This window comes from Hippoglossus stenolepis, chromosome 13, assembly GCF_022539355.2.
Source record: "Hippoglossus stenolepis isolate QCI-W04-F060 chromosome 13, HSTE1.2, whole genome shotgun sequence".
Lineage (NCBI taxonomy): Eukaryota > Metazoa > Chordata > Actinopteri > Pleuronectiformes > Pleuronectidae > Hippoglossus > Hippoglossus stenolepis.
In genome coordinates, this window is record NC_061495.1 from 6,789,507 (window position 1) to 6,813,257 (window position 23,751).

At 43.6% G+C, this 23,751-nt stretch overlaps 3 protein-coding genes and 1 pseudogene across 4 annotated transcripts; 2 read left to right on the forward strand and 2 right to left on the reverse strand.

Annotated features, from left to right (window-relative positions):
* Positions 1–501: 501 nt before the first annotated feature.
* LOC118120290 (FAST kinase domain-containing protein 3, mitochondrial) lies at positions 502–5,438 on the forward strand. 2 transcript variants are annotated; one of them, XM_035175088.2, is made up of 10 exons: positions 502–651; positions 839–1,789; positions 2,007–2,157; positions 2,341–2,528; positions 2,830–2,998; positions 3,304–3,389; positions 3,537–3,708; positions 3,873–3,942; positions 4,346–4,460; positions 4,573–5,438. In XM_035175088.2, exons 2-10 carry the CDS (start codon positions 944–946, stop codon positions 4,669–4,671), a joined length of 1,896 nt encoding a protein of 631 aa, XP_035030979.2. In that variant the 5' UTR covers positions 502–651; positions 839–943; the 3' UTR covers positions 4,672–5,438. The 2 variants fall into 2 exon arrangements, with proteins under 2 accessions (XP_035030979.2, XP_035030977.2); XM_035175086.2 differs by having other exon boundaries at positions 915–1,789.
* On the reverse strand, positions 5,438–18,799 carry cfap65 (cilia and flagella associated protein 65). Its single transcript, XM_035175085.2, has 35 exons — positions 18,679–18,799; positions 18,439–18,521; positions 17,649–17,836; positions 17,400–17,502; positions 17,024–17,190; positions 16,670–16,878; positions 15,719–15,855; positions 15,400–15,625; positions 14,944–15,212; positions 14,666–14,854; positions 14,293–14,528; positions 14,002–14,161; positions 13,734–13,862; positions 13,350–13,607; positions 13,094–13,233; positions 12,882–12,966; positions 12,633–12,779; positions 12,014–12,179; positions 11,697–11,825; positions 11,366–11,579; positions 11,051–11,179; positions 10,714–10,804; positions 10,491–10,576; positions 10,201–10,267; positions 9,825–9,935; positions 9,356–9,547; positions 8,976–9,134; positions 8,611–8,754; positions 8,231–8,347; positions 7,984–8,091; positions 7,834–7,884; positions 7,509–7,720; positions 7,277–7,390; positions 6,497–6,817; positions 5,438–6,379 (listed from the first exon to the last, which is right to left on the reverse strand). The coding sequence occupies exons 2-35, from the start codon at positions 18,517–18,519 to the stop codon at positions 6,337–6,339; spliced, it is 5,178 nt and encodes a 1,725-aa protein (XP_035030976.2). The 5' UTR covers positions 18,520–18,521; positions 18,679–18,799; the 3' UTR covers positions 5,438–6,336.
* Positions 6,983–7,091, forward strand: LOC118120585 (annotated as a pseudogene).
* A 1,242-nt stretch (positions 18,800–20,041) lies between the features above and the next one.
* On the reverse strand, positions 20,042–23,544 carry LOC118120292 (motor neuron and pancreas homeobox protein 1-like). The gene is made up of 3 exons (XM_035175091.2): positions 22,922–23,544; positions 21,740–21,900; positions 20,042–21,131 (listed from the first exon to the last, which is right to left on the reverse strand). The coding sequence occupies exons 1-3, from the start codon at positions 23,373–23,375 to the stop codon at positions 20,796–20,798; spliced, it is 951 nt and encodes a 316-aa protein (XP_035030982.1). The 5' UTR covers positions 23,376–23,544; the 3' UTR covers positions 20,042–20,795.
* Positions 23,545–23,751: the final 207 nt, after the last annotated feature.

Here is a 23,751-nt window from a genome sequence, read left to right on the forward strand (position 1 = left end):
TCACACTTAAGGGGAAATAACATAAAGCCAAGAGACAACAAATGCTTTATCCTACATTTAATTATAAGTTTAGCTGCATTAACACTTGTGTGAAATCACAAGTTGATGTACAACAAACATTAAAACAGTTTTATGACTCAATCATTGGTGTAAAGAGATGAACACCAGCGCTGTAACTGTTCGACTGACAGATTTATATCCCTGCAGTATACGTTTTTTGTCTTTTTTCATTTATATAAAAGAGCATGAAAATATTGAAATTTCAACTCCAACAATATAATATAAAAATCTAATAAATTAAAACATTTTACAAACTTTTATATTTTATACCAACAAAGAGCAACTCTTTGGTTTCACCTCCGTGGTATGGACACCAGTCTGGAATGGCACGGCTCGGCAAAATCAAGAAGCAGGTGAGATATTGTGTTATACAAATAAAAGTTGTTATGATATATATATTTATATATACACACACACACACACACTCACACACATAGCGACCAGCCTGCAGTATGCACTTTGACCGCATGGCGGCAGCACATGTAAACACATGGGTCGCTTACACAACGCATCATGGATGTTACCAAACGCTGAGGGTGAGTTCGGTAACATGCTGCTGCTCCTCCACACAACCCCGCTGCCTCTCTGACGGTAAGTCCGGCACACTTCACTGTATTCATGCGCTGAAGTCGCTTTACGCACAGGTTTACTTCAGATAACATGATTTAAACCTGTGTTTTCATTGTCAAGTTGCTGTCATCCAGTTTTCACGTGCATCTGCTTCTTCTTCTTCTTCTGCGATGTGTTATAGTTTTCCTGCATCTTTGTTTTACTGCAGCTGATGTGTTGACGTTGCAAAGTGAACCACACGGTGCGTAAAGGTCCCTGACGACGTCTGTCCTTGTCTCATGCAGGAAGTCACTGTTACGTCACATAAACAACAATGAAGTCAGTCTCCTGCCTCTCCTCGTCAGTGAGAGCTGCGTGTCATCACACCTCGGCGTGCTCCTTACTGAGTCCCTCTCTGGTTCGTCACAGTTCAGGGGGAAGATGCGCCAATGTGCCCGGCAGAGGTGTAGTGGTGCAACAACCTCGCGTAACGGCGGTGCGTCCTTATCACAGCATGTACGTGAACTTAGCGGTCGCGAGTGCAGCCCCTGTCCCCACCCCAGTGCCTCTGCCGGCGAGAGGAGACGACGTGCACCAGGTTGTAAGACGCACGCCCCCTGCAGCCGCTCCTCACCTGTCTCCATACAGACCCCACATCAAACAACAGGGCAGTGCTGCAGCAGGAGTCAGCATCCAGTCTCTGTTTGAAGGGGATGTGATCCCCGAGCTGTGCTCCAGACTGGCAGACTCCCCCAGCAAGGACAGGGCAGAGGGACTGGCCACTTTACTTGGATCATGTGCTGAGTTTGGCTTGGGAGCCCAGAGCCCTGTCGTCCAGCGGCTGATACAAGAGTGCCTGCGTCTCCTCTGCAACGGGGACATCGGGGTGGCACAGCTCTGCCACCTGGGCGAGGTGGCCCACAACCTGGAGGGCCGCCAGTCAGCGGTGGTGACAGAGGTCCTGAACTCCATAGGTGCGGCTGTAGAAGAGGATGCTGTGTCTCCTGATGAGGCCGTCAGGGTCTACTCCCTCCTGGCTCTGTGCTACGACCCTGCCAGCCAGCGGCAGACGTCCATGCTGTCCACTTTGCACAGACACACACAGAGGCTGGTGCACCGACTGAAAGCCAGTCAAGTCAGTGAAGTCCTGCAGTCCCTGCTGAAGTTACAGCAGAGACAGGTAGGAAGAGCAGCTGCTGCTCAGTTTATTTCTCATTTCAGCTTCTACTGACACATTTCTGAACATCACAAGCTCATTTAGATTCACCCTATAATTGTTTTGAATGAAATGATCTTTTATTTTACTTTACACATCCGAAATCTATACATACAGTATCTGTTGTAAGTGAAGTGTTAGGAGAGGACATAAGACTGATGATAACATTTTGTTTCCACAGAACATTTCCCTGGTGCTGAGGCTGATTCACAGGGCATCGCAGCTCTTCAGTGTTTTCAGCGACGATGAAATAATGAAGGTTCTCTCTGCCCTGATGATCCTGGGACAGCATCATGCAGAGCTCCTGGCTGCTATGGAGAAACACCTGCCAGGTGGGACTGACTTGGGTTCATTGGTTGTTTGACTCTGATAATGTTTCATTCTTCAAGTCTTTTTTCGTTTTAGTCACAAATATGTGTGTCCTTTCTGTGGCACAAAAATGTAAGAAGGGGCAAAACATTAATCATGAAGTGCTGGGCCTTGTGTGTGTGTGTTTGTGTGTGTGTTTGTTTTAGGGAGGCTGGGAGAGTGCGATCCAGAGCTGATCAGTACCGTCATGGAGTATTGTCTACAAATGAGGTGCCGCTCCGAGCCGATCTTTGAGGCTGTGGCTGAGAACTTTGTGCGTCATGCCGAGAGACACACAACTCTTCAGATAGCCAAGCAGACGGTCGCCATGGGGAGACTCAACTACCTGCCTCAGGTGCTGAACAAACCCAAACCCCACTTGAATGCATATCTCACTAGCTGCTTATCTTATTGGGTTCGTAAGTTCAACATGTCTTCGTCTACGTCCTTGGATAAACTACAGCAGAGGGCTTAGAAATTAACTCTAAATGAAGATGTATCATTGATGCATCGTGTGCAAGATGATTCAGAGAACTCAGTTTTTTAAATAACTGACACATAAATTCATATTCTCTCCTAAAGTTAAGGCCAACACCTCAGTTTTACATCACTAGAGAAGAAGAGTACGTTCTAATGTATCTCCCCTTCACCCTCAGTGTTCCAGTCAGATGTTCCAGAAGCTTGAGAGCATTCTATCAACAAGGTTTTCCCAGTTCCAGCCTCGCTCGCTGATAGAGGTGCTGCACGCCTGCATCCACCTGGAACGCTTCCCACTCAACTACACATCCATAGTCTTCAGTCCCTACTTCCTGCAGAGGCTGCAAGGTAACGACAGGGCTCGTATGAGAGAGACACTCTGTCACATGTCAGGACAAACATTCACATACACACTGTCTGTATATGTTCATAGTATTTGTACTAAGTTTAGTGGAGTACAAATCATAGTTGTTTTACTGTTTTCATAGAAAAATGCCATAAAAGCTACTGATTTACAGCATGTGGCTGTTTAGCATGTCTGTGTATGTAATGTGATGTACGTGTAGTGTGTATGTAATGTAATTTGTATGTCATGTAGTGTGTATGTAATGGGTAAATGTGTGTGAGGTAACCTGTCCTTGTCCGTCCCACAGCACAGGGGGACCCACTGGACAGGAAGGCACTGGCACAACTGACACAGCTCCATCTCTCCACCTCATTAGAGTGTAAACACTACTGGGTGAGCATCACACAACTTAAGAAGGGTTCTCTATGGGTCCTATCCACTAAGATTACATTGCTGAATTAATAATAAGCAATGGAGTTTCATGTTGTTAAAAGATTGAGTCAGATAAGTGATAATTTTCCTCGATGTCGTCTTCATCAGGGTCCCAAACTGCCCTCCTTCCTCCATGTGAAGAGGTTCTCCTCTGTGGACCAGGCCTTTGAGACACCGATGGACAGTCTCATGTACAAACTCGTCAGAGGGCCACTCAGACGGCTGCTGGGGGGGAAGTTCTACTCAACCACAATCGTAACTCCAAGTGGATACACTATAGGTAAAAACGGCTTTATTGGAACATTTTAAGGTGAATCTCTTTAAGATTCAAAACTAATGAACAAAGTGGCTCATGACGCCAGTAGCTAACCTGAATAAACCACATGTTCCTTGTTGTTACTGGTGTACTCATGGATATGGTTTTGTTTCACTCTTCTTCCCAAGATGTGGAGATATGCCTGGATGAGGACGGGTATGTTCTGCCTCTTCCTCAGTGGGATCGCACTGACAGGAGGTAGGAGACTGGCTACAAGGCCCAACATAAATTCAATCAAGCCACACAAAATTGCACACACATATGCCTGATTTCTTTTCTTCAAGATCCAGGAATGATTCCCTGGGAAATTGGTTAAAATATATAAAAAAACCTGATCTTGCAATGTCACAGAAAGTGAAAATAAATTCCTTAATCTGCCTCTTTTTGCATCTGTCCATCAAAGTTTGTGGAAATTGGAAATTCAGTAGATTTTGCATAATCCTACTTACAAATAAACAAACAGACGGGGGCGAAAACATAACTTCCATGGTGCAGATAATAAGATATTAAGACTATAAGACATCCATATCCAAGCACAGCCCTCAAAGCACAAGCAGTGCAGTTGATGGATGGATGATATCATTATTTTGTTTCTGTGCAGGATGGCTCTGTGTTTAGACGGTAAAGGCCGTTTCTGCAGCAACACACAGCACCTGCTGGGGAAGGAAGCCACAAAGAGGAGACACCTCCGCAGGATGGGCTATGAGGTGGTGCAGGTATGTGTTCATCACCAAACTGGGCTGTATTTTTACATATTTAACTTATTCATCCATAAACATCCTCATTTTTCGTCTCCACTCATCAACAACCTCTGTTCTTCTCTAACAGATCCCTCACTTTGAACTGGAGAAGCTGAGAACTCAGAAGGAGCAGATCCAATATCTACAAAACAAGATCTTTCCCACTATTTTCAAGTTCAACCGCTGATGTCAGTCACCTCACAAGCTCAGTGCAGCTTCAACCAGAGCTTCTTCACTGACTTTAAATGGTTGATGTGTAACTGTACCAATCAACCAGCCTTGCACAGAACGGGACAGAAACATCAAGAAGATACAAGTTTTAGCGTGAAATGGCTTCAACTCATTGGATTTAAAAGCCCAATAACCCAGATATAATGTAACTGAGTGATCTATTTTTTATTTCTTCCCATGTGCCCTTAGTTTTTGTCATTTTATGAAACAAGCTGCCTTATTTTGAGCATCAAAGTAAAAAGAGTCTACAAGGTATCTTGTATCAAAGCTGTCTTACTGAGTGAAAGCAGAGGCTGGATATGTGTCATTTTCCTCAATCAAAAGACTTTAAATAAAGATGAAGATGAATAAAATCCTAACCCAGCTCTTAACAGTGTGAGCAGCTGGAAAACTACCTCCCTGAGCATATGAGTGACTGTACATCTTTGATTTGCACCTTATGACTGAGTGTAGCATTCATGTTATGAGTAATGCTTCCTGACCTAACCACCAATTCAAGGAGCAAAATCTTTGACAAATAATTCTTGATTATTTATGTTCTGCTATGACTTAATTATGTTGTTCAATGGACGTATTGTGTAAATATTGTGAAACATTGTTGTTGCTTCTATATTTTTCTTGGCCCTGTTGTACTGTTTGCACCTGTTTTTGTTGGGGCAAAAAAAACGAGTATGAAATGATTAAACTCAAAATGAGACGTACATGAGATGTACAAATCTGTGACAAGGAATATGCTTTATTTTGATGTATGAAGGTGGAACATAAATTGCCTCACTTCATGTTTTGGATCCATGGTTTCATTTCAGAGATAAACTGTCATAAAAATAGGTAATGGGTAACCGTGGCAGCTATTTATCAGACTGAATGAGAGCAGCACTGAGAAACACTGGAATCATATATCTCAATTATTTTAGGTAGTGGAGGAATAAATGGATGTTTGCAGCATGTTGTTGGCAGCACTGCAAACAGTGATCTACTAGTATACTACTACTAGTGATATACTAGTATACAGTAGATCACTGTCGGGTCTGTGGGTTAATGATGATATTTCAGCAGTGAAGTGGTCTTGCTGATTTGTGGCTCCTGTTGTTCTGCTGGCAAGACGCCGTGTAGAAGCAGCTCGTGCTTGAGTTCTTAGGCAGGCTCTCGCGTCGCTGCCTTTTGGAAGGTTTTAGCAGTCTTCTTCAGGCAGGCCTGCTTGATGGTTGGAAGAGCTTGGTTAGGGAGCGGCATCTACGCCTCCTGGAGAGGTGATAAGAAAGAGAGAGAACCCACTTCTCTTCCTGGAGAAGTCAGAAAAGAGGGGGAACTGGGCTTTTATTGGCCTGGTGACGTCATGGTGACCAATAGTGGATAAAAGTTGTGTCCAGGGGCAGGTTTTACACCGAGGTGTGAAGATGAAGCACCCTGGGAGACCGAGTTCTGGAAGCTCTACTTTGTGTCCAGAGCAAAGAAGACATGTGGTCAGGCTTTGGCTACACGTGTAGGCCCAACTTTTGTTCACAAATAGTATGTCCCAACAGGATTGTGGGAAAAAAATAACGATTTCAATGAAAACAATAAACAGACGGGTCTCTAGGGTGTTGGGTAGATGGTGAAACTAAGTCCCCACTGTTTCCCTTTAGCTGTTCTCCTCAAACGTGGCTCTGGACGTCCTCCCAGTCCTAATGAAACACACATAATATTTAACTTCTGATTCATGCAAACAAATCATGGAAAGAAGTAGCGCCGCCAGAGCTACTGCAAGTGTGTGTGTGTGTGCACAATGAGTCGGTCTTCACCTGGTGGAAACAGGTGGCGAGATAACGGAGCGTGGGTGTTCTGTGAGACCAAGCTCTCCTCTGACAGCTTCCATCATCATGTTCTGGAAGGTGTTCAGCAAAACATCTCTGCTCACGTCCACAGGCGCACGTTCAGTGTGTTGTTTGTCCCGTGTTCCGAGCAGTGTCGTCCCTGCCCTGTCCACCGTGCCGCGCTGTTCATTCAGGCAGGGAGAAGATGGGGGGCAGTGAGAGGGAGTCGTTTCTGCCGGCTGGTAGTCGACGGGCTTGCAGGCCACAGTGAACAGAGACTGAGCGAAGGCTGAATCATCGACTATGTTCCTGGAAAAGGAAGAGGGAGGGAAATACATTAATAAACGTTATGCTCGCCCCATCTGTCCAATTTGGTCTTGGATTTGTTGAACTTTACAGGAGTATAAATTTGATAATAATGAGGACTGTCGTGTTTTGACCTGTATAAAGAGCCTGTGTACATGAGCTCTTATTGCTTACGGCTATACCACTCTGGACACATATGATCTCGGAAGCTAAGCAGAGTCGGGCCTGGTTAGTACTTGGATGGGAGACCAACTAGGAATACCTGGTACTGTAAGCATCTTATTTAATCTCAAATCAGCAAAGGATGCTGCTGCTTCTCTAGTTCAGATGACAGGATAGAACAACTTAATTGATGTTTGAATCAATAACGGGTACAAACCAGCTTCTAGCTTACATAAATAATTATGCTTTACCAGACTGTGAGTAAAGAGAATAATTCTTTTAGCGTGATCAAGGTGTTACCATAGCAGAGTGGTGAGAATGTGCACAAAGGTGTCCTTCTCTGGGCTGTGTGATGGCGGGGGCAGCGTACCAGAAGTACTTTCAGGTTTCTGGGGCTCAACTGACTGGAGGCACCTGAGGAGGACACCGGAGACAAAAAAATGATTAGGTCAGCATATATAAAAAGATTTCTGAATGAAATATATTCCGGGTTTTTCTTGGTGATTTAAGCCTGTACAGTCAAAGATGTTACCTATGAAGCTTATTGAGCTGGTCAGGAAAGCGTGTGTTATACTCCAGGAGCCCATGGGAGTGTGCTGTAACCTCCAGATGCAACAGAACAGGCTGAGGTGGTTCGGGCTGCCTCGGTATTTTTGCCATTTCTTGCTGTGCCCGCCGCTCGACTCTCGAACACATTGCACCCGCTGTTTCACAACCTCTACTGGCACAGATAGGAGGAAGAGTCTGGAGGGGAGAGAACATTCCACATAACATTCGTGACATTTGTTTGTTCTGCATGTCGGTGAATTAAATTGATTAGTATGATATTCATACACAGGGCAGGAAATGAAGGGCACCTTATATTTCCTGAATGGTGACTCTTTCCTTAATGACGCTGCCACAGGCTCCTGTAACAAGACAAAGAAAACCGTGACTACACCGAGGAAGGCTGTTACATCATTGACATTTTGAAGAACAACCTTATGGATCAGATCTCTTTGGCTTACTGAAAGCTTCTGGTCAGTGATGGTGAATTCATCTCGCTCTTTCCGTCTCTCTTCCTCCAAATGCTGCAGATCTTTTTGATATCGCGTCAGTGCGACTTCCTGAAAAGCCTGAGGTGGACGGGAGAGGAACAAACTGGTCATCTTGGAAAATGTGACTTAAAACTATAGTGTTCCAAAAAAAGTTCACAAATGTAACACTTATTCAGCTTGATGCAACTTTACATCCTCACTCTTATTACTGTGGTACCTGACAGATGAGATCCGGTTGATAAACAGTGGGGAACTTGGTGGAAATGAAGGTGACAACACAAAGATTAACCTCCCCTGGACTCAGAATGCCTCGCTCTGGACGGATCTGCAGAACCTGACACAACATACACACTCAGACCTCGTCAGTCCCTTATGCTCAAGTCACCGGACACATTTATACAAAAGCTTATTTTTATGTCAGTCTTTTCAAGCTAATCATAGAAAGAAAAGATGACATCACTGCTATATGACACATACATGGCTCTCAGGAGTAATACAAGAACGGTGTAAGTGCTCATTTCTTGCTGACTAGGTCTAACTTACACAGATACATAAACGATTATACACAGGCTCCAAATGGAGGAATTCTTCCTGTACCTGCTGGTTGCCCTGCTGGGGAAGGTCCCATGTGTAGTGGACAGTGTCTGTGCGAGACACATTGGTGAGGAAGAGGGTTCTTGAGGCTTGTGAGCAGACAGGGACGTCGCCCAGTGAGACACTGTCTGCAGACAGAAAAACCAACTACACCACACACACACACACACACACACACACACACACACACACACACACACACACACACAGATGATGATGATGATGATACAATGAGGGACAAACTGGTGGCAATGAGCAGAATCCAATTGATTTGAAATTAAAACATGATTTGAGGGATTTTCATAATCAAACAGCTCCGTGGAGGAAAGTGGGCAGAGTCGTATTTAACTGTTCAGAGTGGCTCTCACCTGTCCTGGGAACGGCAGCCTCTGGACACAGGGCGCAGATTCCTTAGTATCACTGCAGTTTAATGTGTTTGAGGAGCCCAGTGTTGGAGTATCAAACCCACATCCCTCAAACCTCACCAGTGTCGAGTCCCCATCCTGGATGTGGATAGGGACGTCCATCTAATGATACACAAATTGGAAACAATCAAAATTGCAAATGGAGATTGGACATTCAGGGACATTGTGGGCTGAAAACCAAAAAGTAGAAACACTGTGGTGTCTAGATATTTTCTTGATATTACAATATTTGGTGCCTACAGTTAAAGCTGGATAAACCACGACAGCAGTTTTGAAGGGACACTAGTAACAGGACAACAGAGAGCAGACCCAGTGCGACTCACATGGTACATCTTAGCCTCCAGTGGAGAAAAGATCCATTCCAGCACGGCCGTCTTCCCAGCAGGGACCTCTCCCTCGGGACTGAGGCAGCGCAGCACTGGATGGTTAAAGTTGTCGATCTGTAGCTGCGACAGCACAGCGGTGTCCACTTCATAATGGACTGGCACTGAGCCCGCATTGTATATTACATACCCCTGCAGGACAGACACAGATTTAAAAAAGCAGAGACACTTTGGTTTTTCTCTAGATGTTTACAGAAGATTCAATTGTAATATCAACAAGCATTAGACTACAGAAACAAATATATTTGAGCTGCAGGTTAAGTAGCTGGAGAAACCTGTGGAAGCTGTTCAACTGAATATAAGTTAATACATAAATATTGTAGCTATTAACCATAATGTAACATGTTTTTTAGTTCACAGTGAACAGGCCACTCATATGGACTTAATGTGAGAGAGATTGGACACACACCTGCCTCGGGGGACTGCAGTCTCCAATAGTCATAGAGGTGAAGACGTGTCTTTTGAAGGCAAAGTGGAGATACGGTCTGTCTCTCTCCACTGTCACCCCCTGTAGGTTGAGCTGTGAAAACACAAGTATATGAAGTTAAAACTACGAAGAGTTCACCATCCATAGTAAATTAAGTTACTACTTTTCTACGACAGCTAAAGGACTAAAATAACTAAAAAAGCAGCACCAATACTGCAACAGAAGATAAAGAATAAATGTCACAAAGGACTTGATTTAAAATGTGATAATATCATTAATGTCAAACAATGGTACTGGTGTGTTGTTGGGGTTGAATAACTGTAAGCCCCATGCACAGTTATCTAGAGTTGTGTCTCACCAAGATCTCTCTGCCATTACAGAGTTTTAACACAACAGCAAACCGATTCGTCCCAACCAAGTCATGACTGTGAAGGAAAAGGTAACAATTATTTTGATATCACATAACTAGTGTCATTCCTAATACATAGAAGAGATGCATTCGTCTAAAAAGACATATTTTGATCACTTTATAGGGAATTTTTGTCAGAGTCAAAATAATTCAATAAATGCAGTAAAGCATAATTGTTGTTGCCGATGTTACCAAACCACTCAACAGTCTGAGCCATGTCTTGTTCTTCAATCTCTTACCTGTAGCTGAAGAGTACTGCCCTCTGCTGGCCAGGCTGCAAAGTTGCAGAACGAGGAGAAATGCTGAACAGACGGTTATTTTGAACCTGTTGAAAAGATTAAAAAGATTAAGAGATATTTGAGCTTTGTTGCTGTATTTTGTAAGTAAAAATATCTGCGCCTCAATTAATTTTAATCAAAAAAGTGATATTTAATATTCAGAAAACTGCCTTCTTGTACCTACCTTCATCTGGGACAGCTCAGTGCTGCTGAACACTCCTGTCTCTGCCCAGTAGTCCAACTCTATCTGCTGGTCCTCTGGAAACAAGAACGCCCTGATAGTGAAGAGCAAGAGCCGTGAATTATTCAACCAGGGGTCATTGGGACAGAGATTTGTAGAAAACCTATTAAAATGACCACTAACAAACTCTGATTCACAGTCACCAGGAGTATGCAGGAAGCTAACTCTGTTACACTGCATACATTTAATTATTTTTTACAAACATGACAATCATTTTAAATGCAGATATCTTTCATTGTGGATGACTGTGTCCTCTGGAGTCTGTGGTTTGCTCACTCACCAGTCGACAGGGACGGAACCAGGGTTGTGAAACATCAGCCTAAAGGTTGAGGGCTCTGAACTAATGGGAGCGGCACTGAAGTTGAAATCCAACATGGCTTTGGTGAAGGTGGAAGGACCACTGCGTAGACTGGGGATCAGAAGAGGAAACAAAGCAATGTAGACACCATAACATGACAATGTACTGTATGTACGAGATTTATATTCTACTAAAAGTAATCCAAGAAATTTGTTTTACTGTTGTTTATTATATTTTATTTTATTTAAGTCAAATTAACAGACAACTTCAGTGTTTCTTCCACATTCTGCTCCTAACCTGTGCTTGGTGGGGGTTCTATAAATGAGTTCTGCAGAGGAGGTGTTGGACAGCAGGTGCATGTTGAGGCTGTCCAATGAGAACAGTTTCCAGAGATGCATCTTGCTGAGTGTGCCCAAACTCCCACCACCGCACACATCAGTCACCTGCAGTGTGGGGAACACACCCTTCGCTCGCACTTCACACACGGCCTTTGGACGGGTTGACACTAACCCTGAGAGGAGAGATGAACACAGGAAGGGAGGAAGCAGTAAGTATGAATAAATAATAGGAAGCACATGCAGGATATATTCAGGTCTGTAGAGTTAATGTTTGAGTGTCTTCTATCTACCACTGGCTTCCGTTGTCTGGTAGCTGATCTTCCACAAGTACTGGCCTCGTCTGTGTGGTCTGAACGTAGATTGAAGCAGCATCGTGCAGCGTGAGGCGATGATTCCTCTCTCACAGTCCAGCTGTAGAGCTAAAGGGGACAAATGTATTTAGTGTGAATCAGTGGTTCAACTTCTGTCTTAGTCCTGGTCAGCACTCTTTTTGTTACACCTACGCCAGAGAGGCTCAACAATAAGGACGTCTCATTAACCTTTCCAACTACTTGACGATGGACAGCATGCATGTACACAAATTGAACCCAAAAATAAATGAGAATACCACATGGCTCAGTCTCAGGATCAGAAACGAGTTCCTCATCCTGAAGTGTCTGCTGCACCGAGAGTTGAAAGGACACAGAACAGGGGCTGTTGTTCACCAGAGGAATTTCAAATGACCGGTAATTTCCAACGAGCGTCTCCTCCACATCCAGGACGGCTTTTTCTGCCTGGTGAGGAAACAAACATGCACACGCTGCTTGGTTCTGTTCTCTTCAAGGACAATTCATGTTCCAAATGTGAGCTGAACACCTATTTTAATTTTTACCTCGGCCAAGGAGGTTATGCTTTCACCCCTGTTTGTTCCTTTGTTTGTTTGCAAGTAAGATTGTACAAAAATAAGATCCCAGAATTGATTTACTTACTTTAACATTTCGAGCGCATTTTTCTATATTGTCACCGTTTTCTCAGACAATAATTCATGAATTTTTAAGATTTTTTTTTTAGGGAACTGATATCTATGAGTGTGGGAAATTTGGTGCAGCCTGATTGAAGGTAAGGGGACTGTTGGGCCTTGGTGGAGGTTTATTCTCTACTGATTGCCATTCTAGTTTTGAAAATTGATGTGCAATAACAATACATACAAAAGCATAAAACTACAAAAACAACAATGACAGTCCTACCTCTATGAAGCCTTTGGAGCCCATTCCCTCCACTGTAAGTGTGAGGAGGGACTTGTTTGCTCCATCAGTCCGGCTCGGCCAGAAGGTGAGAATAGGTTTGAGTGTGTATGTTTTCTTTGCCAGCGGACTGAAGGACCATGTCTGGATCTGTAATAAAAATTAAAGAAGAAAACTGCTCAGTAAATGTTTTCAAAAAGTTGCAAAGTACTGTCTCCCTGCACCGTATCTTTGATTCTCTCAGTCTCTCACCAATATCTCATTGGGATGCAGTTCACCAGAATCTGGTTCAACAGAGATAAGCTCTTGGTTCTGCTCTTGAATGCTCCATTGGAACCTATCGTGAAGGACAATCAAAGACATCCAGCTGTAGATTAATGATGCTGGGATAAATCCAAACTACAAACAATACATTGACAAATGCCAGAAATAACGGACCAGACTAACAGCTCCAAAAAACCAACCGTAGAGGTAGACGGCTGAGATTCCTGATGTGGTGGGAGCGTTGTGTTCGTGAGCCCACAGCTGTTGGCTGAAAATATAAACTGCCATCTCCTTCCAGAGACACACACAGCTTCTCCACCACACTCACAACTGTCAGCTCCTAAAGGTGATGGAGACAAAGGCACACAGATGGATAAACCTGCAACAAGTGTGATTATCAGCGGTATTGTGAGTCTCAGTGGGAACCTCTGTATCCCTATGAAGTGTAGTAAGTACCTTAGTGGGTCTGTGCTGAGCTGCATTGAGCTGCAGCTGTAAACAGAAACCTTGTTTGGGACTCTCTCGTGTGGGAGTCGTTCTGAGGGTGAAGATTTGGTGAAGCCCAGGTTGGATCAGACCACAGTGTGGAACAACAGACACTGATTCTGCCAGGGCAGGGTTGGAGCTGAGGTCCAGACAGAAAGTGAGGGGCAGTTCTCCACAGTTCTGGAGAAGAGCCGTCTGATAAGAAACAGCACTTATGCCTGGAAAGACCTATAATGAAGAACAAGCCAGAGTAGTGTTACAAAGTCCTTCTGTATTGATTTTATGGTATAGTTTTAGTTGGACAAATAAAAATACACAGAAAAAGATGAGAAGGGGTACTGTAATACTTCTCACCACTTGAGGGGGCTTCAGAGAGCAGCATGGGATGAAGTGTTCTTTGCCAGGATGAAAGGAGTGGCCGATGACTCTCACTGTCACACACCATGGCGGACACAGCACTCGCTCACCGATGTGATGATCATCCTGGAGCATCAAGATTGTGAGGGCAAAACATAAGTCAAACTTTAAAGAACACAGTTTTTTGACATATAAACTCAAAAAAGCATCTTTGCTTGTTATGATCGAAATTTACTGTAGTATAGAATATATATTTTTTCCGTACCATTTTATAGAATGCAAAGCACTCCAGTTGCGCTCCGTGAAAAGCGTTGAGCTGCTTGGGGTCATAGGTCACTCTGAATGAGGTGGACTTCAGTGGAGCCAGGTCACATGATGAGGGAGAGACAGTGAATTGAGAGTCTTGGGCATCAGTCCACACCAGGCTGGAAGAGAAACCAGGCCGAGCACGGAAAACCGTAAAACAGTTATTCTCAGTCAAGTTTCACACAGATAAAAAATATGTATGTTGGTAATGTAATATTTAGAAGCCACAGTCCGAGGCAGGAAGTCGTACCTGAGCTTCCCCCTTGTGTAGTTGGTGATGGAGACAGACTGAGAAGTAGCGGATGAAGTTGACAAGAAGGAGGAGGACATTTTGTGATTAAATAGCAGCTCTCTTGGCGACACAGACACGTGTGGAGACGATGAAGAACTGGAGGAGAGGGGATCAATGCACCCCAAGCAAGACTGGTAGAATTCCTCCATGGGAGTTTTGAGCACAACAGCAGAACTGTCTGGCCTCTGATTTGGCTGCAAGAAGACGACACAGAGAGCGAGTCAGAGTCACAGAGACACGAATAAACCTGCACTGTGCCCTCTACAAGTGACATCTGTAACTTTAAGACATTTAAATACACACATCTGCATATCTGTCAGTGGCACTTTACCTCCTCCAGGGTGCAGTGTTGATCCTGCTGATCTACACTAGGTTCTTGCTCCATGGCACAGAGAGTGTCTGTTGGGCTCTGTCTGCGGTACCAGTGAAACTTGTACAAAACCAGGTGTTCAGGTTTCAGTATGGCTGGTTTCTGGAGCTCTGAGTGGCAGGTTCCAATCAGGTCAAGAAACAGAGGGTCCTAGAGGGAGGATTAGGTAGATAGAGAGGTGGTCTTGATTATTTGTCTGTCTGTGTTCTGAGTGTATACAGCTGCATGTTGGTTCTTACCCGGTGCAGTATGACACACGCCACTCTCCTGTGGTGTGCGATGGGCTGTGTGGGCCTGTAGACTGCCGTCAGAGTGGTTTGGCTGTGTGGCTGAACAGTGCCACTTGCAGGCTGGATACTGAACACACTATTCCCACTACAGTCAAGGTCCCATTGGTACACGGCCTCGACAGGAGAAGAATTAACCAGCTCCACTGTTTGTATGCCTGCTTCTCCGTCCTCAACGCAGCCAAAGTCCAACACAGAGGTGGACAATGAAAGTTTAGGACCTATAGTGACAAAATTAAATATGTTTATTCATTTGTATGTACTTCTAAGTTCTGTGTTTAAAATGCTCTTCCTGTTTGATTTTTAAGAAGTTAAAGTATACGCCTGTGTGGCACACGTTTATCTGTCTTTTCTAAACAATGTATTTTTTCGATTGTGTATGTGTGTGCCTTATTGTGGGTCCCTTACCTATACAGCTTCCAGTGAGTTTAAGCTGGTCTTCATTAAGTGCCCCTCTGCATTTCAGAGATAGGTACTCAACCGAAACAGTATCCACCACAGCAGGAGAAAAGGTGACTGTAGCTCGTAGGGATCCACCGGGCGCCACTTCACCCCCGGTGACATCACAGATGAATTCTGACCCCAACAAAGGCACCCCGCCAGGTAGACGTGACAGAGAGAAAGATGAGGTTACCTGGACAAGGGAGTAAAAGAAGGGAAGAGGGGGGGTTGAAGGTCACAAAGTGTGGACACTGGATGCATTGGTGCATCTGTGTGTGCTACTCACAGCAGAGGGGTTGAAGATATCAAAGTGTTTCTGCAAACTTTGGCCGATAGCCACAGAACCAAAGTGCACCACTGGAGCCCCCTGTTCTTTCTCCTCTTTGGCCGCAGGATTTCTCAGCTGAAGATATGGGTATTTGGCTAAAAGAAGAGGCAAGACAAATTCCTAGTGAGCAAGTATTCATTCCTGCATCCCAAGTGGTTCACATATTGTCAACATATTAAAAATGAAGCTGTAAGTACAACTATGGAACATGTGTCTTTGCTCAAATTTGTTATATTGTAATGTAAATTTACTTAATAACGTCTTAGTTTATGCTTACAGCAGACATTTCCAACTAGGGTACAACTCGACATAAACTTGATGGTGCACCCACTGTCTAGCATGTGAGCCCATTGTCTATTCATGTCTTGCAGAAGCTGATCCTGAGGTCACCTGAACTCTTTAGTGACCTTTGCTGCACTCTGGTTGAACTGTGTTTATCCTTTGTTCGAAGAACTCAGCTGACTGACAAAACACCCTCAGCATACATAACACTATTTCCTCTCGTACACATTCAGGATGCAGCCTATAAGTCACAACTTGTCTCGGAATCTCGTTTATTGACCAATTTCCACCACGATAGATACAAGGCATTTTCATAAACATGCAGGTCTTGTTTGTTTTATCAATTTTACATTACTGGTGCAACCAACCAGCCATCGCATTGAAATCAAGCTGCAGTCTAATGCATAGATTTCGGTTGTGGATGAAGCAATTACATTTATGTCACAAATTGTGCTCCCAAGTATTTGTTTAGGTAAAGATGATATAGTTTGTGTTTTACACATCTACCTCTGTTGTCAAAGATAGTAAGTTCAATTCATAACCTTTCAAATCCATTCAACCACACACACCAAGATCTATGCATCTATTATACATATCAAGTCCTGTCTGGGCTACTAGTTAAAATACCTAATCCCTGCAGCAGCACGGTGCAGCAGCTCTCTTCCTTGTCCTCTTCCTCTCCAAACCTGCAGGAAGCCTGTTGCCGGTGCACCAGTGCCTCTTGTGGCCGGAACACCACAGTGATGTGACACTCCTGACCAGGCTTCAACAGGCCGTGGTCAGGGCTCAACTGGAACGGTGCACCACACGCCCACTGGAAGGAAGTCTGGAGTTTACTGGGAGAAGAGGAGTATGCAGAAAATGGGTAAGACACAAAATAAGAAGAGCAGAGTAAGGGATTAATGTAAAAGAGAAAAGTAAAGTTCTAAGTTTCCCCAAACACACACATATCTACATACATGTTAATATACGCGTACGTACCTTGCATTTTTGAGTGGGAAAGTGATATGTGAGGAGTGCTGAACAGCACAAAGTGGCAGCAGCACAGAGTCAGGAACCTCTAAGGCAAGACGGGGAATGGGGGCCCGGAGGCGTACTACCACGCTGCCCTCTTTACTCTGAAACCCAATGCTGTCCTCATAGTCATACTGTCCGGGAAAGTTGAACAGAAAAAACAGACAGAAGTCATGAAATGGACATTGAGATCATTGAACATCCTTGATGGTGAGCCGACAAAGTTGATTATGAGGTCTGCGATTTAAGAATATAAGGTATAATTCATTGGATTTCAAAGTCCTGTAGCACATCATATTCAGAATATATGTGAGTTTAAGTGGTGTTAAATTTGGTAAATTACCCTCTGTAGTGGTCTAAAGGTGATAAGGATGGAGAAAGACATCCCTGGGCTGAGAAAGATTATCTGGGGACAGAGGATGGTGAAGAACTTGGACTCCGGAGGCCTGTAAGGGGAAAAAACGGGTTTGTGTTAGCCAGTGGATTCCAATCAAATCTCTAGTGTTCACATTATCTTCACAGCACATAATACATGTGTCTGTGTGAAGCTTATATGTGTATACATGGGTGTGTCTGTGTGCGTTTGTGAAACCTCAGGTGTAGCCTCTGTATCTTATTATGAGTGTTCTTTAACACTAATGTTTTGGTGAAGTCTTTTCCCAGGTCCCAGTCCTCCCAGAGCAGCTCTGGCCTCGTTTCCAACCCTAAGAAGCCGATTCTTCTGCTGGAAATACGTCGCTGGCGCTCCCCTCCCTGTTGTCTGTGGTGATTCCTAGGATCCTGCCAGGTGGGGAATGCAAAACGTTTGAATTTTGGAAAAATAAAAGTGATAAACGACTTGTTATAAAGACTCATAGTATAATAGATGAAATAAAGTAAGTATGTAATGCTCACTGTAGAGCTCAAACATCCATTATATTGTGGAACCGACCAGTAGGAATGGATGAGATCACACACAAATAAATCTGCATATTTTGTGCCTATGTTCCATTACGTCAGCAACAACTGATGATTAATGCACAAATGAACATGTCAGTGTTATTACAGTGCTGGCGAGTACACACTGGCTATTGAGAAACGCTGTAGCCCTCCTGTTTAAGGACATTTAAAATAGACAAATATTTACTTCATTTATGATGCACATTTATGGTCCATATTCCCTAAAATTGTCCCTGTAGTAGCAACCTACCTATTTATTTATTTTATTATATAAGTAATAAATAGACAGAGAGGAAAGACAAAGACAGATTTATGATAAATCAACTGTAGTGGCTCATTGGAGGGAAACAAAGTGATCAAATATAAAACGCAGGTTCAGATTAACTTGAATAAACATCTGGTACAAAGTTATTAAAGATGCCAAACAGCTTCTCTTCAGTTACCTTGGTGTCCTCTCCGGCGGTGGGGGGGTGCCGTGGTGCACCTGAACCCTGGAGGTCTGGACCTCGAGCCTCGGCCAACATGCCTGTGAAGAGAGACGAGACACTGACACATCTACTCATCAGACAACATGGAGCTCAGCTGTCAGCGTCGTCCTGACGGTTACTGTGGTAAGCGTTTGTAACTTTACACAAACTAACGTCACTGGAAACAGCTGGTCTCACGCACTGACTCGTTCTTACCTTCTTTCAAACGTCAAACAATAAAGTCTGACAACTTCGTTTCTGCTTTTCAACACGAAACCACCGATAGCAACAGGTGCTCAGTGAGGGGCAAGCTCAAGTCGTGGCAGCGGTAGCTCGTAGAGACACTTCCGGTGTCAACATAAACTGCCACTGGTGTGAAAAGGCAGCTGCCTTTGAGGCCACGCTGTTTAAAGACAGCTGCCTTTGATGCAATGCTGTTTGGCATCTGCTTCTGCTGCCACACTGTTTGGAGGCAGTGTCAGTGATGGTGACTGTTAATAATATGGGCCACAGAGCTGCAATAACAGACACAGCAGGTTTTACATGTGTCAAAGATGGCAAAGGTATTGTAGTAAGGACTGGGTTAAAGTGACTTTGATATTAAAAAATCTTTGAAGTTCACAAGGCATTATTTGGCTAATGCTACATTAATAACAGCTTCTCACCATCATCATTTCAGACAGAGGAGTTAAGTCATAACAAATTTGAGTCTGTTTATGTAACTCATTGAAAAGAAAGCCTGGTTCCAGTTTCAGTCATTAAGCATCATGTTCCATTGACTATAGGCTACATAAATATACATGTGGAAATACAGGAATGTACAGATGGTAATGCAGCGAAGTTTCCACTTGTCACAATAATATAAAGTAAGTAAACGTTCACAAACTGGTCCCAGTCTCCCTGAGTAAGTCACAAACAGAGGTAGTTACCCGCGGCAGCTGCCTTTACAAATCAGTGGCAGTTTCTGTTGCCACCGGAAGTGCCTCTACGAGCTGCTGCTGCTGCCACGATTTGAGCTCGCTGTTTATGTTTGACGGCCATTGCGTTTCCCTGGCAACGAGTAGTGTCCGTCGCTATAGTGACGACTGCAGCCGCGGAGGGACATTCGCGAAAAGGCTTTCAGAAAAAAAACACTAAACTATTTACCAAGATTTACAGGTTGTGTGAGTTGTTGAGAAACTGTGATGGGATGTACAAGACTCAGGAAGTGTCCCAGGAACCAGGAGGTAGGCTAATCCTTACCAATCAATTAAAATAAAATAAAATACATTTATGAATTACACACATTGTCATTCACTTTCACAGTCTGAACTATTTAGACTCAAAAACACACTCATGATATCAAATTTATTTTTTTTTAAACAATCCCCTTCACAAAAACCTCTAGTGTTGCACAGGTGAAATATATTAAATTCTATCATTTTAAATTAACTTGACAACACCATGCGTAATATAAGAGTAGTTTACAAAATACAGGGAAATTGCCTTATCAACAGTAAACGTCATTTTCCATACAGTACATGCAAGCATTTCCGTGTGTGTGTGTGTGTGTGTGTGTGTGTGTGTGTGTGTGTGTGTGTGTGTGTGTGTGTGTGTGTGTGTGTCTTCAACTAAATATAGCATGCAGTTTCACAGATAATACAAAACAAAGAGCTCGATATTAATAAACACAAATCCATGACCATATAGCCATAAAAAAAGTACAACAATAACCTGAGTAGCATTTTTCTTGTCATACCAATTATAATGCCATAAAACTTTACCTTAGTATTGCCTGTAAATCCAAGTCAATATTAGTCAAATATGTGTCCAGTATTTGTAACAGACCAGGAAGCCCTGATAACAATGTAACACTGACACTCCTTACAACAGCTCCAAGTAAAGTTTTACGTCTTTTCAACCTCTCCCTTCCATAAAAGTGCCGCCACCCCCTATTCATACATTATCAGTACATGTACATTCATGTATTAATGGGTTTATTGCAGTTTACAGCTTTTGTTTGTAAAACACAGGCAAATCATGCACACCATAAACCTATTGGAAATATTTTTGATTCTGAAGTCTCATAAGTGGCCACTGAACCATTAAATCTCCAGGTGCACAAAGACGGCGTCATCCCGGTTTGATTTCATCAGCCTAAGTGCAGATGTCAACGTCCTTTTCTGCTATATCAGGAGCGACAGATAAAAATATGTTTCTATGGGTCAGGCTGTAAAAAATGAATGATCCTTTCCATGCGAACCATGTTTGTGCTCCTGATTGCATTGTGTATTGTCTTCTCAAGAGTAATAAACATAAAAACACATGCAATAAAAGCATGCAGGACTTCAACGCTATGGGAAAACCCCACTTCTCGTTCTTGGGCCTCCCTCCTCCAGCTCCTCCTGTGAATAAGTGCTGTATTTCCCTGTTCCTCCTACGGCGTGCCTCATGAAACCTGCAGATCCTGCCCTCAGCACCTCCATCTCCTCTTTTTCATCATCATCCTCCCCTTCTAGCTCTTCTTCATCTTCAAGGCTGGAGCTGTGCGAGTCCCCCTGAGGCTTTGCACTGTGCATATCCATCCCATTTCTCTCCGCATCAGTCAGTGGGGAAGTCAGGGCTGCTTGTTCCTTGGCTTTGCGGCTTCTCTTCCACTTCATACGTCTGTTCTGGAACCAGATCTTAACCTGGTGGAAGAAAACAAGATTAAGAACATTAAGAATGGTGGAGAGTAAGCTTGAACATATCCTGGGGGACACTGGAGATCACACTTGAGTTCATATTTAGGTCTATTAAACTGTTGTTTCATCAAAGTCGCATAAAACATTAGCACTATTTTCCCACTTTCCCCCTGTGCCCATATATGTGATGGATGAAATATTGGTGTTCAAATGCCCTTATAAGGGAAATGAGTGAGCTGGAAGTTGTGCATTGTAATAAAACCATCATCTGGTGAACTTCAGTTTATTTTAGGAGAGAAACAATAAGCCTTCGTTGAGGTGCCAACAGATCTTGTCTTAGCTGGACAGCAAAAGCCAGATGTGTTTTTTTTTAAATAAAACTAATATAATGGGAAGGATGGAAACCAGGGTTTTTCTATTTTTGCATTTTCCTAAATTTAGCTGCAAGAATCCAATGTTTACTCTTATTCACAGCCTTATGGTGTGTGTGTGTGTGTGTGTGTGTGTGTGTGTGTGTGTGTGTGTGTGTGTGTGTGTGTGTGTGTGTGTGTGTGTGTGTGTGTGTGTGTGTGTGTGTGTGTGTGTGTGTGTGTGTGTGTGTGTTTGTGGCTCACCTGAGTCTCAGTCAGCATTAGCGAAGTGGCCACCTCGAAGCGTTTAGGCCTGGACAGGTACTTGTTGAGCTTGAACTGGTTTTCTAATTGCAGCAGCTGCTGACTGGTGAACGCTGTCCTGGGCCTCCGACACTTCCCCAACAAACCTGCCTGGCCTGGAACTGAGAGGGGCGGAAAACAGAGGGTGGCAGTTATTCTATGTACTTATCATTATTTGCATTTTTTTATTATCACCTGTTTCTATAAGAACACGATAGTCATTTTACTGTTGTGATGAATTGTGGGCCTATAAGAGAAAGAGGCCTGCAGCAGCCTGTCGGTGGAAGTAAGTAAAAAGAAGGAACATATCTGGACCACAACACCTCACACTGTTCCAGTTTGTTTTCCAGTTCATTGTTTGGATGCCACAGGCCTACCCACCTACCTACCTGCCTGTCTGTCTTCCTGCCTGTCTATCTGTGTTCGTTAACATTTATTGCCCTGATGTGAGGTCGTGGTGAGAGGATATTGCTTTGAAGGAGTAATAAACCATCGCAGAGGTCCATTACCTTAATGAAAACACCATAAATGTTATCAATTGATTAAGTGGTAGGTCTACGTCAAGTGTTACCTTTGTCATAAATGTTGCACGTTATTTTTACGAGAGAGATTGTCCTTAAGCGACACAGCAGCTCAATGTCACGGTTCTTTGGACACCAAGATCTAAACACAGGTATTAAAGGAGGCCTTAAAACATGAACATGAACGTGTTGGTGGCCAACTTGTAACAACTGGACAGAAACTTGTCAAAAGAAACAACAACAAAAAAACATGTATAGTCTTGGTGCAATTTAAAGAAATTAATTTAAATGGAAACATGAATCAAATGATCTGTTTTATTTTAATCAGGTCTAACGTGAAATGTAGCTCCTGTATCCTGATTTTTAAAGATCTTTGGGTCAAATAGCCATTAAGACTTAACTTATATTTTAAGGAATTTCTTAATGAATTGGATGAAAAGAAAAAGCAGCTTCATCCAAATAAAAAAGACGCTGCATATAGATTTAGTATATATTTATCATATAGGCCTAATCATTCTATAACATACTATTTACTATATATAACCTGATATATTAAATTTCCTTTTTTAATTTGATGTAAATTTATACATATTATCTTGACATTAATGCTGTAGTTTCTCACCTCCATATTCTCCAAATCTGGGAATCATGAACCCGGCTCTGATCCAGGGCTCCAGCGGCAGAGTCCCCGTCATGCTGGCCCCCTTGTGCTGCTCCGCGTACGGCTGCATCAGCTGCGTAAAGCCGGGGTATATGAAGGCGGGGTGCTGGCCTCCGAAGGCCGCCAGAGGGTACATGGAGCCCGGGTGCATTCCGAAGAGACCCCCTTGGTGCAGAGCAGTGAATCCCGGCTGGGACAAATTGAAGAGCTGGGATTTGTGCAGGAGTCCCGGGGGAGCTGGAGAGGAGTTGATCGGGTTTGGATGCGGGGAGGGCGTCTCGGAGCCGCGGGTTGACCGCGGACTGTCGCCGGGGCTCCTGCTGTACAAGCCCGGGGACGCACCGTCGCTGTCCGTCCTCTGCTCCGCGTCGTGCGCCAGCAGCGCGTCAATGCAAAAGTTCCTGGATTTCTCCATGATGGAAGTCACTGCGTCCAAAGAAATCTCCACCGAACAGCTGAGGTTAATCTACCAGAAACTGATCTTTTGTTATTGTATATGCAAAATATTAAGTGGACTCAAGAAATAAACTTTAAACTCTATCTCTAGTTTCTGTGTGAGCTTTGGAAGTTTGGTTAAACCTCTATCATCACTCCTCTCCCCTGAAGAAATGTCTTCTGTCTGACCCACTCCACTTCTGCCATGCGAGTAGAAAACACCACACACACACACACACACACACACACACACACACACACACACACACACACACACACACACACACACACACACACACACACACACACACACAGTGTACTGGAAAACCCTCAATAGAGCTATAAAGTCTGCTCCC